The sequence below is a fragment of the Pelophylax lessonae genome (assembly GCF_965119305.1).
Source record: "Pelophylax lessonae genome assembly, chromosome: 4".
In the NCBI taxonomy this organism is placed as follows: Eukaryota; Metazoa; Chordata; class Amphibia; order Anura; family Ranidae; genus Pelophylax; species Pelophylax lessonae.
This window is the reverse complement of record NC_138771.1, coordinates 100,894,097-100,909,408: the sequence shown is the minus strand read 5'-3', so window position 1 is coordinate 100,909,408 and position 15,312 is coordinate 100,894,097. Positions and strand designations below refer to the sequence as shown.

The window sequence follows — 15,312 nt, the reverse complement described above, 5'->3', positions numbered from 1 at the left end:
TATACAATCCAGAGCCGCAAAAGGACTAAGAAAGGGATTTCCAACAAAATTTATGACAACCAAGGATTGCATAGCTGAAATTAGCATCCTCAGTAGGTACAGCAGACAGCTATGACAGCTGTCTACACGTCATAGCTCAAAGGTATCCCAATAACCTGTGAAATGCGGGATGACAAATGTATTTGAACACTGTAAGCTTATAGCATATAGTACTGACCAAACGTTTGAAAACATGGTGTTAAGCACAAAATGCTGAAAAAATGTTAACTTACATCTTTAATGTAGTTCATCTCTTCTTTGAGCTGATGGGATGACCATTCATACACAACCACCTCATTCTGATGATTGTTTTCAGACCTTTGCACGACTCCATAAACTACACCATGAGAAGGCGTTCCTGAAGATGGAGTGTTTCTAGGCACAGTGTAAAGGTGCTGAAAAGTAAAAAGAAATAAACACAGTATTCTTTATATATTCATATCCCTTTACTATTCTTTTCTTCTTGACCATTTTTTTTTAGTTCTTGTATAATATTTTCCCGAATACTATTTTACCTAATTTTCCATCTATTCAGAAATACCAATATCTAATTTTTGTACTTTGTTGTTTAGGTCTTCTGTCAACACTAGATGTTGGCCTTGTTCACTAGAAAAGTAGATGACCAATAGATGTATGTATTTAAGTAGAGGTCCCCTTTAAGGATTGCTCCTCTTACCGGAGCAGTATTTACATGGATGCCACTATATAAGGTGGGAGCTGGAGCTTTGAGGCTAGAGGTGGTGACCTGCAAGAACACGTGGTATGCTGAGGTGTTTTCCTTTGCTCTCCCCTTTAGGGAATGGGTAGTTAACACGTTGCTGAAATATACCTGAAAGGAGTATAGAGAAAAATGGACTGTGTGGATCCTAGTACTGCAATGCTCCTGTATGCCAACTCATCTAGTGGATGCTGATTTGATGAGGGCCATGATATGGAAACTTCTGAAACCATTATGTGGACTGTACTGTTTTGCTATTTAATGCAAGTAAAGAATTTTCATTCCAACCAAGAGTTGTGATGATCTAATAAAGTTGTACATTCAGCGCTGGAGTGGGTGATGATGGAGGAAAAGGAGCCCCCTGCCTGACAGTGAGAGAGAATCTTCTCATGCAGCACACATCAGGTGGCACTGGCCCCGTGTCTCATGGGCTTTAGGTTGTCAGCTGGCATTCTAGAGCTTCTGCCTGGACCAAGTGTCAAACATAGGCCTATGTATATGAGTATTATAAGTGGGAAGGTAAAGGGACCTGGAGGACGGGGAGTGGAAGTCTAGGACCCACTTATATGCACATACAATATGTGGTTTGGGCTGAACCCTCTGCGACACCCTGCAACCCTGCTTGTACAGGAGAAGCCCAGCTGTGCATAATGGCAGTATGGAAATAAGCTTGGTCCCCCTTAGGCCGGATCCAGACCTGCAAATTGGTCCAGCAGCATTTAGATATAAGAATCCAAATGGGGGTTTCTAACAATTAGTTGTGGGAGGCAGCCCCATTGAAAGCATCACCCTGATCACTGATTGGCCCATTAGGAAGACTGCCTGCATTCAGGGCCAATCATTTACATGTGATCACTGCATGAGAAAGTACATGCAAGTGGCTGTGATTAGCTGCGGGAGTCGGCAGACTCCCTTTGCTTTCAATGGGGCTGCCCATTGCAGCTAATTATGGGAATCCCTGCTGGAGTTCTCGCATCTGATCGGAGGCAGGGTGCATTCGCAGGTGTACATGCACCCTTCAAGTCCAACTATGGGGAATCTGAAAATTTTTTCTTGCCCACACCGCAAGTATTAACTGCTAGTTTAGTCTTGGGAGGGAGGAAAGTATTTTTAATTGCTCAATGCTTCACTCTTCTGGCAGATGGCATTTCCCCATGCTCTGGCAATGATCTGTCCCTTTGGCGTCCTCACATTCAATGCAGGGCTAAACAATGCATTGGTCTTGATGACATCAAGACGTAAGACCGCCAGAGAATAGGGGGGAAGATGCCACGAGGACTGGTCTAGCAGCATAGAGGAGTGGAGGATCAGGTAAGTAATTCTCCTTTTCTATGCCCCCCTACATAAGGGAGAATTTTCAAGTTTCCTGGAGCTGGTCTGTATAATATGGAAAATTGCATTGCATGCTGTTTTTACTATGATGGAACCCTAGGGTCACTACAGGGTAATGGGCAGGACCCCAAGCCCTACAGGTTGTGATACCATTGTCCTTATTTTATTTATATCCTTTGTACAGGTCAGAACTTTTCTGATGAATAAATAGGAACTATAGAGGAAGGAGGCAGTAGGTGCAGCCAATATTGTTCAGGAAGTTTAAAACCACCTTTACTTTGTCTTGTTTGGTAATTTGCAAAGCAAAAAAAAACTCTGCATATAAAGCAGATTGCCTTCTGCCACCATCAGTACATACTAGAAGATTTTGCTTAAAAATAATTACAACACACCATTGGAAAAGCTTGTACAAGGGGTCTCATCATTCAGATCTGCCTAGGTCAACATGACATCTATTTACAGATCAGATTATTAGTCTACTACATCAATACACAGCATTTGTCTTACAAGGGTTGGTGGTTCAGATGGGGTCCTTTCAGATACATAGCCATTTCTTTTTCTCCTCCTGTCAGCTGTGTTTTTAATATCAACCTTAAAAAGAAAAAAGGAGAATTATATTATACAATGCAGCATTACATTTGATTGAAACAATGCTGACAATAAAGACACATAAGTGGTCACTATGAATTACTGTATTTGTAGTCAGTTACAGAAAATAACACATTCCACCAGCACTATAACTGCTAAATGAACAATGCAGATGGTTTTTACATATGAGGAACAATGGATTCAGATGGACTGGGGCCTGGCCATGACAGATGGAGGAATAATCAAATACATATAATAGTACATTATGTTCTGTCCACCTTGTCAGCCCAGTTCCTCACAAGGCGTGGGTGTGTGGAGGCCTACGTTCTAGACTGAAGGCGGCTTGATCATCCAGTTCATCTTTTGTCTGGCATCCTGCAGAACATTGACAATAATAGACATGCACACCATTCTATTCTTTACAATGTACTGTTTTCTAGAACACAGAGTGCTGTATGCAGATTGAAAATACAGCTAAACCCGCAAACAAACTGAAATAAAATAAGGAGAACGGTGAAAAGGACATAGGCTAATGTCAAAATTAGGGGAGTATCGGTGTCTAGTCTTTAAAGATGAATTCCAGGTATGGTTATTTTTACATAATAACTTGGGCCCAGCTTGGACCACAGTAACTATATATATATATATATATATATATATATATATATAACTATACCTGTGGGACCCCTGTGGAGGCTGGAAATCACTGTAGTTGGCACCTCTACTCCATTCATCTCCACTAGTTTCCAGGTTCCGTGACAAGCGGCTGCACTGCTGCATTGTGACCACAGAAAGTAGCCTGCTCTGCATAATCACCATTCAGAGAATGCTTTGCATCTTCTCAGTAAGGTGAAGAGGCATGCCTGTGATGTCACAGTTTCCACCTTGTCCAATCAGAGAATGCTTTGCATTCCATGAGAAAATGAAATGCATTCTCTGAATGGTATCTGTGCCAAGCAGTCAACCTCCTGGGCTCACAATGCAGCAGAGCAACGGAACCTGAAAGCAGGTAGAGATCACTAGAGTAGTGGTGCCAACTACAGTACTTTCCAGCTTCCACAAGGACCCCACAGGTAGGATATATGCATTGCTACATTGTTCCAAGCTGGATCAGTATAACTATGTTAAACATATCCATGCCTGAAATTCGTCTTTAACCAATTACAAACAATACTACATTGTGTTTAAAGATAAAACATTGGCTTAATCCAGTATTGATCTACCAGCCAGTGCTGTATCTTGGCCTAGGCCAACAAGGCCCAGGCCTAGGGCAGCACTTTGCAGGGGGGGCAGCAAAAAGCTGCACCCTGCACAAAAAAAAAAAAAAAAAACAGCCTCCTCCTGGCACGAAAAGAGTCCCCGCCGGCTTGCGCTACACTTTTTGTATAGTGCCAGTCTTATGTGGTGAATTGGGCCAGAGGGCAGGGTCCAGGAGGCAAATCAGTCTGGTACCCACATAAAGCGGTCACACTGCTACCTACTAGTATGAAAATACCGGCCGGTCAGGACATTCGGACAGACCGCAGGCCGCCGACCACACTTAATACAACTGGCCCGACGGCCGCCAATGCTAATAAGTGTGGCACTGCAGCCAAATGCTCCGCCTACTCTCTTCTGCCCCCAGGCACTGATGGGCACTCATATGCTGCACTAATGGGCGCTAATAGGCTGTACTGATGGGCACTAATATGCTGCTATGATGGCCACTGATGAGTTGGCAATAGTGGGTACTGATAAATTGTACTGATGGGCACTAATGAGGCTGCACTGATAAGGCAGCACTGATATGCTGCACTGATGGGCACTGATGAGGCTGAACTTATGGGAACTGATGAGGCTGCACTGATAGACTGGTTGTGGTCTATGGTTTACAGATGACAGGACGGGTCATAAACAGGAAGGGGTGTGACCTTTACAGGAAGGGGTGGGTAATATTTAAATTAGGTGGTGCACAAGTTTAGTCAGGCCTAGGGCAGCACAAATCCTAAATACGCCACTGCTGCCAGCAGAAGTATTATTTTCTGCCTGCCAATTCTGTCACTCTGTAAAGTTTGCGCTTTTTCACTTCCCATATATGATTAGACAAATATTTAAAATGTTACCAAAATAGAACAGGGTTTCTCCACCAGGATTCCGTGGAACCCTAGGGTTCCTCCTGAGGTTGCTAGGGGTTCCTTGAGCAATGGGCAATTTCTGCCTCTCAGATAAGTTCCCAATGACACCATTGTTCCTATCAGCTATCTGTAAGGGGGTAATTCTTCCCAATGAAGACAAGAGTAAGAAGCATTCTTCCCAGTGACTGTCACACTAATGTGTCATGAGTTGTAGATTTTTCATTTTAAGCAGGGGTTCCCCAAGACCAGAAATTTATTTCAAGGGTTCCTCTGTGTTGAAAAGGTTGAGAAAGGCTGAAATAGAATGTGCATTGCTTTTTTGGGCACATGCGTATCCAACATATCCTCCCAATTGTGCAGGAGCTGGTAAAAGTCAGTGCCAAGAAGCATCGGCATTCATGCAAGCACAGAATACAGCCTTTGACTGCTATGGCTGGCTGTACACTCCACCTGCCGTTCCCCGGGCATTGGAAATATTAAATACGTCAAACACTAGACATATTTTATGTATGAAAACATTAGTGTGCATGTAGCCCTAAAAGGGAGAATGAAGTTAAACATTTAGTTACCTAGAAAATGACAACTCTGAACCATTATTTGAATTGTTGGTATTTTTATGATATGTGAACATTTGTAACAGAATATAATGAATGAAAAAAAAAAGAATATCAAATTTGAATGTGTTGTACGTCCTTTTAGAAGTGCTGTCTGTGAACATTGCACAATAACAAGATCAATTTATAAACCGCTCTACAATGAAAGATAAAGGGCTGGAAATCCACGCTTATACCTAACCTATCTGAAGCCATAGCTTTAGTCAATGACAATTATTTACTAGAAAAAGCTCTGTCTGTTAATGCCTTAACATACCAAAAGTTTCAAAAATCTTTCTCTGCATGGCCTTACTCTTGACAATAGAATGTCCTAATTCAGATTTACTCTGTATTTACCACTAGGTTGGGGAGTTGGCGCTGCCCTCCCTGGGATGGTGACATTGATCCCCCTGGGGTTCCGGGCCGAGGGAGGATAGCGTCTGCTCTTCTCCATTCTGATTCGTGGAGCTACTAAGATACCAAGTTTCAAATCTGCCTTTATTAGATTTCACTTATAACTGACTATTGTACTTGTTTACATTTACATTATCCGACATGACACTGGAAACGGTTTGTTTGTTTAGTATTACACTCTGTTTGTGATACTTTGTTTTTGTACTTGAAATTTAATAAAAATGTATTGATGATATAAGAATAGCTGCGCTATGCACCACAAGTAGATCTTAGTAAATAGTTGAAAAAGCAGCTACACAAAAACGATTCTGAAATAATCTAAATGCATGTAAATTAAGGGATGTAGCGCTACTCATTAAAATTAACAAAATCCATATAAATCGTTAATATCCACGTGACAATGTGGTTTTGTTTCTTCACCACAAGATGGCGCTGTCATTAGGCTCCGCACGTCCGTACTAATAGTACAATATATGTAGAAATATGGCATGTTACAATGTCCAGTACATTTTTTAGTTATAGTTTTGGCCGTTACCCAAGTCTGGTCAGAATATCATTGCATACCGATTAGATTTAATGGGTATTATGCGGCCGATTATTAATAGCTATTTGTTTTTCCGGTCTTTGGAATGCATTAAATTGTAGTTCCTTCTTCCGGTTTACCTTGTTAACCAATCAGCTCCGGTATAAAGCCACGTCCCTCCGCTATGAGGCCACGCCCCTGACTACGTCAATACGTGTGAAAAAACGCGTTGGGTGGACCCTCATTGGTGGATGTCCGGACGCATGCGCAGTTGAGGAAGACGGCGGCCATTTTCTTGGTTAGAAACGGAACCACGCTAGTGAACTTACCGCACATGCACGCTGCTGCCACTCAACAATATTACTAAAGCAGTCCAGTGGCTTGGGATGGAAGACAGGATGTGGAAAAGTTTGGTGTTTTAGTTCGATGCTTCACAGATTTATATCATCTGCTGTATATGGCCTCTCTGATCGGTTGATCTGGTAAGGGTTTTTGGATACCTCTGTTGGTGGCGGATCTATTGCACCTCTAACACTCCCAGGATTGTCGGTGTAGATCGAACAACAAAGGGACTTCCAGCACTAACTGTGATATCTCTCACTCTCAGGAATGAATAAATTACCATGTGGTGCTGCTGCTAATTAATGCTGATTCAGCATAAGTCAGTGAATGGGGGGGAGGGGCAGCAGCGCTATCTCATGATACATAGTCTACAATGTAACTTAGGCAGGCTTGATGGAAAACCTTGAAAAGTTTATTTATAAAAAAATATATATATAGTGATGATTAAAACATAATAGAATGTATTCCAAACCAGATCTGTGGCATTGCTGGGGGTCACAGGATGACCGAGCCGCTGGGTGAGCCGGAACTGTGTAGATGATCACAACAGGGAACCAGGCATAAGGGAGAAGGATCTTATGTGCCAAAAGCAGACCGGACCAGCTGGTAAGGTGGCGTGGCATCCTCCCACCCGATAGTGTGGCTGCTCGTACTGAAGCAGTGTAGACGTGCCGCGGAGCCACCAACCAGAGGTATCCACAGCGGAGGCCGCTACTCGGAATCAGCGTCAGCAAGCGTCGGGACCCGTCCTGGAAAGCATCAGGGTTGCCGTGATGACATGTTTCGCACTGCTGTGCTTTGTCAAAGGTGACGCCGATTCCGAGTAGCGCCCTCCGCTGTGGATACCTCTGGTTGGCGGCTCGGCAGCACGTCTACACTGCTTTAAATAAACTTTTAAAGGTTTTCCATCAAGCCTGCCTGAGTTACATTGTAGACTATGTACCATGGGATAGCGCTGCTGCCCCTCCCCCCCATTCACAGGACTGTTGGTGTGGCTTCACATTGTCACGTGATTGTCACGTGGATATTAACAACAATAAAAATGTATTGAATGCAAAAAAAAAAAGATAAAGGGCTTATTCACAATGGATGTATTGTCAAGCATTGTGCTACACTTTCAAGGGAAAGCAAAATGCATGGACAAGAGAAAAGCCATTGTTTTCAATAGGACCTATGTTGTATGTTTGGAAAAAAAGTTCCCGTGTACTGCATTTTGGGTGCATTAAAACCAGTATTTTCGCATCAATACAATTCTTTAAAAAAAGTAAAAAGTAACTAAAAAAAAAATATTATCTATTTGTCTTCACACTATATGATACAAATGTTCAACAAATGCATACTGTACATATTCTAAAGTAAGTCAGGTTGGAAAAAAAAAAAAAGACACATGGTGTATTTCATTCAACCAATAGAAAAAGAAATAAATAAAATATCCACTTGCCGACCACCCTATGGCAGTTTTACTGATACAGGATGGCCATGCTACACAGGATCACGAATATATACGGGACCTCGGGCACCCGTAAATTCAACCTCAACTTGGTCTGTTTCCTTGACTGGTGTCAGAGAGAACAGAAAGTGAAAGGAAAAAATCTCTCAGATGTCAGAACAGGAAGGGAAGGGAAGTCCTCTCTACAAGGACACAGGCTGCAATAACACATTTTTGTAAAACTACTGTCAGGATTTTATTGCTTAGGATGGGCTGGTTGGGAGTAGGTTTAGATCTGAAGTCAGTTTACATTTTTTGATGGTGGGTGAAACAGCGATTTGTTGACATGACAAGAAAGCAAAAAAAAAAAGTTCTCCTCTTCCAGTGTAGTGACCTTGGGTGAAGTTTAACAGCTATAATGAAGTGAGTCGGTCCAGTTAAAACAATCATATTTATTAAATGTTAGTGGTCAGTGCATTTCAGGGATTATCAGGGGTGGGCAGTAGGGTCAGCTGCCCCGGGCGCAGATGAGCAAGGGGTCAAAGAACAGATGCATGGTGGTACACCCATTATAAGGCATGTATTAACAGTGAGGGAGCAATTCTGGATCCTTGCCCTGGGCACTGGACAACTCTGTCCTGATACTGGGGATTATGGAAACCCCCTTTGTCAGAAGTATTTCCCATGTATGTGTCATAAATACACGTAAATAGTCTCTGTGAGGACTATTTGAGGTATAACACTGCAAGCTGCACACTTCAATGGTTGCAGTGAGAGAGAGAGATCAGCACCAGCAGACAGCAAGATTCTGCTACATACACATGTGCTGACGTGGAACATGCTGACAGCAGTGTAGAGCAGAGTGACAACTCATCAATGTACTGTTCCTCTTTCATTGATCATTAAGCAGGTTGGAGAGGCATCCTTGACCAAGCCATGCTGCTGCTACAGTGAAAGTCAAGAATTTGGCTGTGCGGTCTAGCAAGATTCATTGATCCATAAGACCTGCTAAACAGAATTACTAATCCTTTAGCACACAAACTAGTTCTCCCTTATGTATTTTAAAGTGAAACTGAAAAAAACTTTTTTGGACAGAGTGACTGTAGAGGGATTAGGTCACTTATTGCTGTTCGTGTCCCCATTAAGGAGATCCAACTTTTGTCCTGTATACTGTTGTTACAAAGACTGAAAGCAAAAAAAATCCATATTTTGGGTTGTCACTAGAACTGGAATAGAGGGGAAATCTTCCATTAGGGACGCTAGTTCTGGTGACTCTGATGATAACCAGGGATTTCTTCTCATATACCCGGTTATGGCTATGGGACATGAAGTCAAGGGAAACTTCCCCAATGGGGAGTTATAACCCCCCCCCCCCCACACTATCCAAAATGAAAAAAAGTTTTGCATTTACTTCTACTTTAAAGTGGTTCTAAAGCCTTAAAGCGATATTAAAGCCTTTTTTTTTTTTTAAATAACAAACATTATACTTATCTGCTCTGTGTAATGGTTTTGCACAGAGCAGCCCAGATCCTCCTCTTTTCGGGTCCCTCGTCGGCACTCCTGGTTCCTCCCTCCAGCCGGGTGCCCCCACAGCAAGCAGCTTGCTGTGGGGACACCCAAGCAGGCGCACTCACGAACCACGGCTCTGTGTGTCTATTCACACATGGAGCTGCGGCTCTGCAAACCCCCTCCATCTTTTGATTGGCTCGCTGACAGTGATTGACAGCAGCGGGAGCCAATGGTTCCCGCTGCTGCCAAAAGCCAATCAGAAGTGCGAGTCCCCGGACAGGAAAGGCTCTTATGGACATTTCTGGATTGAGAGGGGGCTCAGGTAAGTATTAGAATGATGTGCAGCACACAGAAGTTTTTTTTACCTTCATGCATATAAATACATGGTAAAAAAAAAAAAAAAAAACTTGTGCCTTTACAACCAACCACTGTAAGGTTTTTCACCTTAATGCATTCTATGCATTAAGGTGAAAAACCTTCTGTGCTGCAGCTCCCCTCCAGACAACCCCCCCCCCTCCCCTCCCTCCACTTTCCTTATCTGAGCCCATTCAATCCAGCAATGTGAATGAGTGCAGTGGCTCCCACCGCTGCCTCTCTCCTTATTCGACAGATTGACGCTGCTGTCATTCCCATTCCGGTGACACGGGAGCGGGGGGTGGTGTAGAGTCCCGCTGTTTTTGTCAATGGATGCAGCAGCGGGACCTGGGAGCAAGCACGCACAGGTGCCCCCCCGGGGAAAGCGTCTTCCCTTGGGGGCATAAGATGAAAAGGAGGGGCCTGGAGGGCTAGCAATGGACCCTAGAAGAAGAGGATCGGGGCTTCTCTTTGCAAAGCCACTGCACAGAGCAGGTAAGTATAGGCATGTTTGTTATTTTTATAAAAAAAAAAAAAACAAAGCTTTATAACCACTTTACTTGTGTGCTTAGCTGTTTGCCTGGAGTTTGGCTACAATGTGAGTTGTGTATAGCAATGCTACGGAAGATCATGTCTGCTTATGAATAAATGATCATTTGATTAACAAACAGTCTGTAAATGACGCTATTTATTCTTTGTCTACAGACACCTTATGTGAAGCATACAGGTCAGTTATATATAAATGTCAGAATGGATATGGAAACCCCACTGTAATTCTTCCTGCTAGCTGCCAATAGTCACTTTAAAAATGCAAATGAGTGAAAACTATTTTGTATATTATATTTGTGTGGTAGCATAGATGTCATCTGACATGATTATAACATCAGTTAGTTATCTTCAGGATGTCATGTAATGAATCCAACATAAGCATTGGATGAACCAGATGACCTGTGTTATAAGATATACCCTGGAAAGTAGGACAATTCAAAGCTATGGATAATTCTAAGACTCGTTCTTTCGTATTCCTAGGTTTAGACTCATATAGTAGGCAACAAGTACTTAATTACCTTATTCGCTTAAGCACCCTAACACTTTAAGGGGCATTAAACTCAAAACAAAAAAGGTAATATTTTGTAGCTTACAAATTTATTAAATGTGGTGGCTGCAGTAGTTTTATTTTTTCAGGCTTTTCCCTTTCTTGTTTTCACCTGGTGATCTGGCCAATAACACACCTCCTATATTAGAGTGCCCCCACTCTGGGGGCCCCTTGGACAGCGGCATTGCCAGTCTGGGGGAAGGGGCTTGTTCAATGTACTATCAGCTTTAAATACACTACCAAATTGAAGCCAAACCTCAGCTAATACTTTATAAGCAGTTACAGCAAACTGTTTTTTTTCCCTGATCATTGTAAACTCCCCTGCCACTAAATGGTTTTACTTATTCCTGTAATTCATACATCTGCAAGAGAGTTTGTTTTTTGGAAAAACAACAGACTTAATAACTGGATCACCAGATGACAATAGAATAAAGAAGGCTTGAAAAAGAGAACCAATGCAGCCATCACACTTAAGCATTGGTAGGCTGCAATATAATAAATGTTTGGTTTTGGGTTCAATACCGGTTTAACCACTTGACCTCTGTAAGAATTTACCCCCTTCATGACCAGAGCATTCGGCACACAAATAGAATTTCTTTTGGTGGCATTTGATCACTACTGGGTTCTTTATTTGTTGGGCTCTAATTGAAATTAGAGGTCGGTAGTCTTTTTTGCAGGTGTATGTGAGACTAGCTGTGAGTGGTGGTTGGAGGTTGGTAGTCTATTGTGCAGGTGGGTTTTGGACCAGGTGTGAGGGGAGGTTGAAGGGCAGTAGTCTTTTTTGCAGTTGGACCAGCTGTGAGGAGAGGTTAGAGGGTGGTAATCTTTTCTGAAAGTGTATGTTGGAACGGCTGTGAGGGGAGGTTGGAGGCCAGTAGTCTTTGCTGCAGGCGTGCGTTGGACTAGCTATGAGGGGAAGTTAGAGGCTAGTAGTTTCTTCTGCAGGCGTGCATTGGACCGGCTATGAGGGTAGGTTGGAAGTCAGTAGTCTTTGCTGCAGGTGTGGGTTGGACCAGCTATGAGGAGAGGTTGGAGGCCAGAAGTTTCTTCTGTAGGCATGTTTTGGACCGGCTATTTTTTTCCAAACATATGTAGCAGAAAACAAATTGGCCTAAAATGTTAAAACATTTTGATTTTACATTTTTTTTCTGGGAATTTCATATAAAAAAATGTGAAAAATATTGTTATTTTTTCAAAATTGTCGCTCTTTTTTTGTTTATAGCGCAAAAAGTAAAAATCGCACAGGTGATCAAATACCACCAAAAGAAAGCTCTGTTTGTGGGGAAAAAAAGACGTCAATTTAATTTAGGTACAGTGTCGCACGACCGCGCAATTGTCCATTAAAATCACACAGTGCCGAATCGCAAAATAGGGCCTGGTCAGGAAGGGGGTAAAATCTTCTGGGGCTTAAGTGGTTAAACAGAGCTCTTATATAGCTTTCGTTTATAGGCAGCATCCAAATAGAATTTCTCTTCCTAGTTCTCTATTTTTTCCCAGTGCATTCTGGGATACCGTAGCCTCCACTGTCTCTCCTCCAATGCCCAGCTAACACTTCATAAATGCTTCACTAACACACCATAAATGCTCTAGGCGGTGTTAATGTGCCGTTACAGAGCATTACCATTGAAATGTTTGGAAGCGGTTGACAAGCATCGATGCCTCATGAAAGTGACAGGCCTGTTTCACATGGGCATCATCTTGTATAAGAGCAGTGTGAACAGCAAGCTTTAACAAAGCATTTTCAGAGCTTTCAGCGGAAGGTTTACCCCCTTCATGACCAGGCCATTTTTTGCGATATGGCACTGCGCCACTTTAACTGACAATGCGGGGTTGTGTGATGCTGTACTCAAATAAAATGTATGTTCTTTTTTTTCCACAAATAGAGCTTTCTTTTGGTGGTATTTTATCACCTCTGCGTTTTTTTTTCTTCTCACTATAATTAAAAAAAGACCGACAATTTTGAAAAAAATAACATTTTTAACCTCTTCTGGACTGGAAGGATTTGCCCTCTTAATGACCAGGCCATTTTTTGTGATTCGGCACTGCATTACTTTAACGGACATTTGCGAGGTCGTGCGACTCTGTACCTAAATAAAATCGATGTCCTTTTTTTTCCCCCCACAAATAGAGATTTCTTTGGTGGTATTTGATCACCTGTGCGATTTTTATTTTTTGCACTATAAACAAAAAAAGAGCGACAATTCTGAAAAAAAAAATATATTTTTCGCATTCTGCTATATAACATTCCGAAAAAAATAAATACATTTAAAAATCTAATTTTTTTACCATTTAAGGCCAATTCGTTTTCTGCTACATATTTCTGGTAAAAAAAATAAAATAAATATTGCAATAAGCGTATTTTGATTGGTTTGCGCAAAAGTTATTGCGTCTACTAACTACGGGAAGAATTTGTCATTTTTATTGTTTTTTTAATTTCTTTTTTACCAGTAATGGCGGTGATCTGCGATTTTTAGCGGGACTGCGACATTACGGGCGACAGATCGGACCCCTGACATTTTTGACACTTTTGTGAAGACCAGTGACATTACTACAGTAATCAGTGCTAAAAATATGTTCTGCTACTGTAATAATGACACTGACAGGGAAGGAGTTAACACGGTGGGTGATCAAGGGGTTAAATGTAAGCCTAGGACAGTGTTTATAACTGTATGGGGGTGGGGCTTTTAAAATGATCACAGAGACCTGTGATCTTATATAGAAAGATCACAGGGGCTCTGTGATCATTCCAGAGAGAAGAACGGTCGCTGTGTTGTGCATTGGAGTCGGTTGGCGCAGGAGGGGCTGCATGACACAGTAAAACTGCGGCGGGTGGTCGTTAACAGGTTATCTAACAATTTTTTTTTTAAACATACCCAATAAAAAAAATGTAAAAAAAAAAATAAAATAAAAAAAAATCAAACTCCTCATCAGTTTAGGCCAATAAGTATTCTGCTACATGTTTTGGTAAAAAAAAATCCCCAAAAAATCCCAGTAAACGTATATTGATTGGTTTGCGAAAAAGTTATAGTGTCTATAAACTATGGGATAGATTTATGGAATTTCAATTATTTTTACTAGTAATGGCGGCAACCAGCGATTTTAAGTGGGACTCTGACATTGTGGCGGACAAATCTGACACTAAGTGACACTTTTTGGGGACCAGTGACACCAATACAGTGATCAGTGCTAAAATAAATGCACTGTTGCTGTACTAATGACACTGGCAGGGAAGGGGTCATGGGCGATCAAAGGGTAACTGGTAACTTGTACTGGGGGAAGACAGAGATCCATGATCCTGCTTAGCAGAAACACAGGATCTCCATCTTCCCCTCTGACAGAACGGCGGTCTGCCTTGTTTACATAGGCAGACCACTGTTCTGCCTCTCTCAGAAACGATTGCTGGGCGCCGGCGAACATCGGGTCCACCGGACCCATTGATTGGCTCCCGCTGTTTCCAATCACAGCGGAAGCGGGTCGCCGGTGAAGCACGTGCGCACCACGGACTCAGAAGTGCAGAATCACGCCCCAGACCCAAAAAAAAAAAAAAGACGTACAGGTACGTGTTTTTAAGCTAAAGGGCTGCCCTGCCGCAGTATATATGTGTTGGGCGGTCCGTAAGCGGTTAACCACTTTAAGACCGGGCCTATTTTTGACACTTGGTGCTTACAAGCTAAAATCATTTTTTTTTTGCTAGAAAACTACTTATAACCCCCAAACATATATATATATATATATATATATATATATATATATATATATATATATATATATATATATATTTTTAGCAGAGACCCTAGAGAATAAAATGGAGATCGTTGCAATATTTTTTATCACACCGTATTTGCGCAGCGGTCTTCCAAACGCAATTTTTTTTAAAAAAAATTCACTTTTTTTAACTAAAAAATAAGAAAACTGTAAAGTTAGCCCAATTTTTTTCCATAATGTGAAAGATAATGTTACCCTGAGTAAATAGATACCCAACATGTCATGCTTCAAAATTGCGCACGCTTGCGGAATGGCGACAAACTTTGGTACTTAAAAATCCCATAGGCGACACTTTAAAAGATTCTACAGGTTACCAGTTTAGAGTTACAGAGAAGGTCTGGGACTCAAATTATTGCTCTCGCTCTAACAATAGCGGCGATACCTCACATGTGTGGTTTGAACACCATTTACATACATATGTGGGAGGGGCTTCCATATTTTTTTCCTATTTATTTTATTTATTAATTTTTGATTTTTACACAGTTTAAAAAAAAAA

At 41.8% G+C, this 15,312-nt stretch overlaps 1 protein-coding gene across 3 annotated transcripts in view; it reads right to left on the bottom strand.

Annotated features, from left to right (window-relative positions):
• Positions 1–15,312, bottom strand: part of LOC309554943 (myocardial zonula adherens protein-like) — a 173,167-nt gene that overhangs the window by 58,421 nt on the left and 99,434 nt on the right. For all 3 annotated transcript variants that reach the window (XM_082256693.1, XM_082256692.1, XM_082256694.1), the window contains 2 exons: positions 2,597–2,680; positions 273–434 (listed from right to left, as the gene is read on the bottom strand). In XM_082256693.1, the coding sequence (XP_082112819.1) occupies positions 273–434; positions 2,597–2,680 (246 nt within the window). The remainder of the gene's footprint in view (positions 1–272; positions 435–2,596; positions 2,681–15,312) is intronic.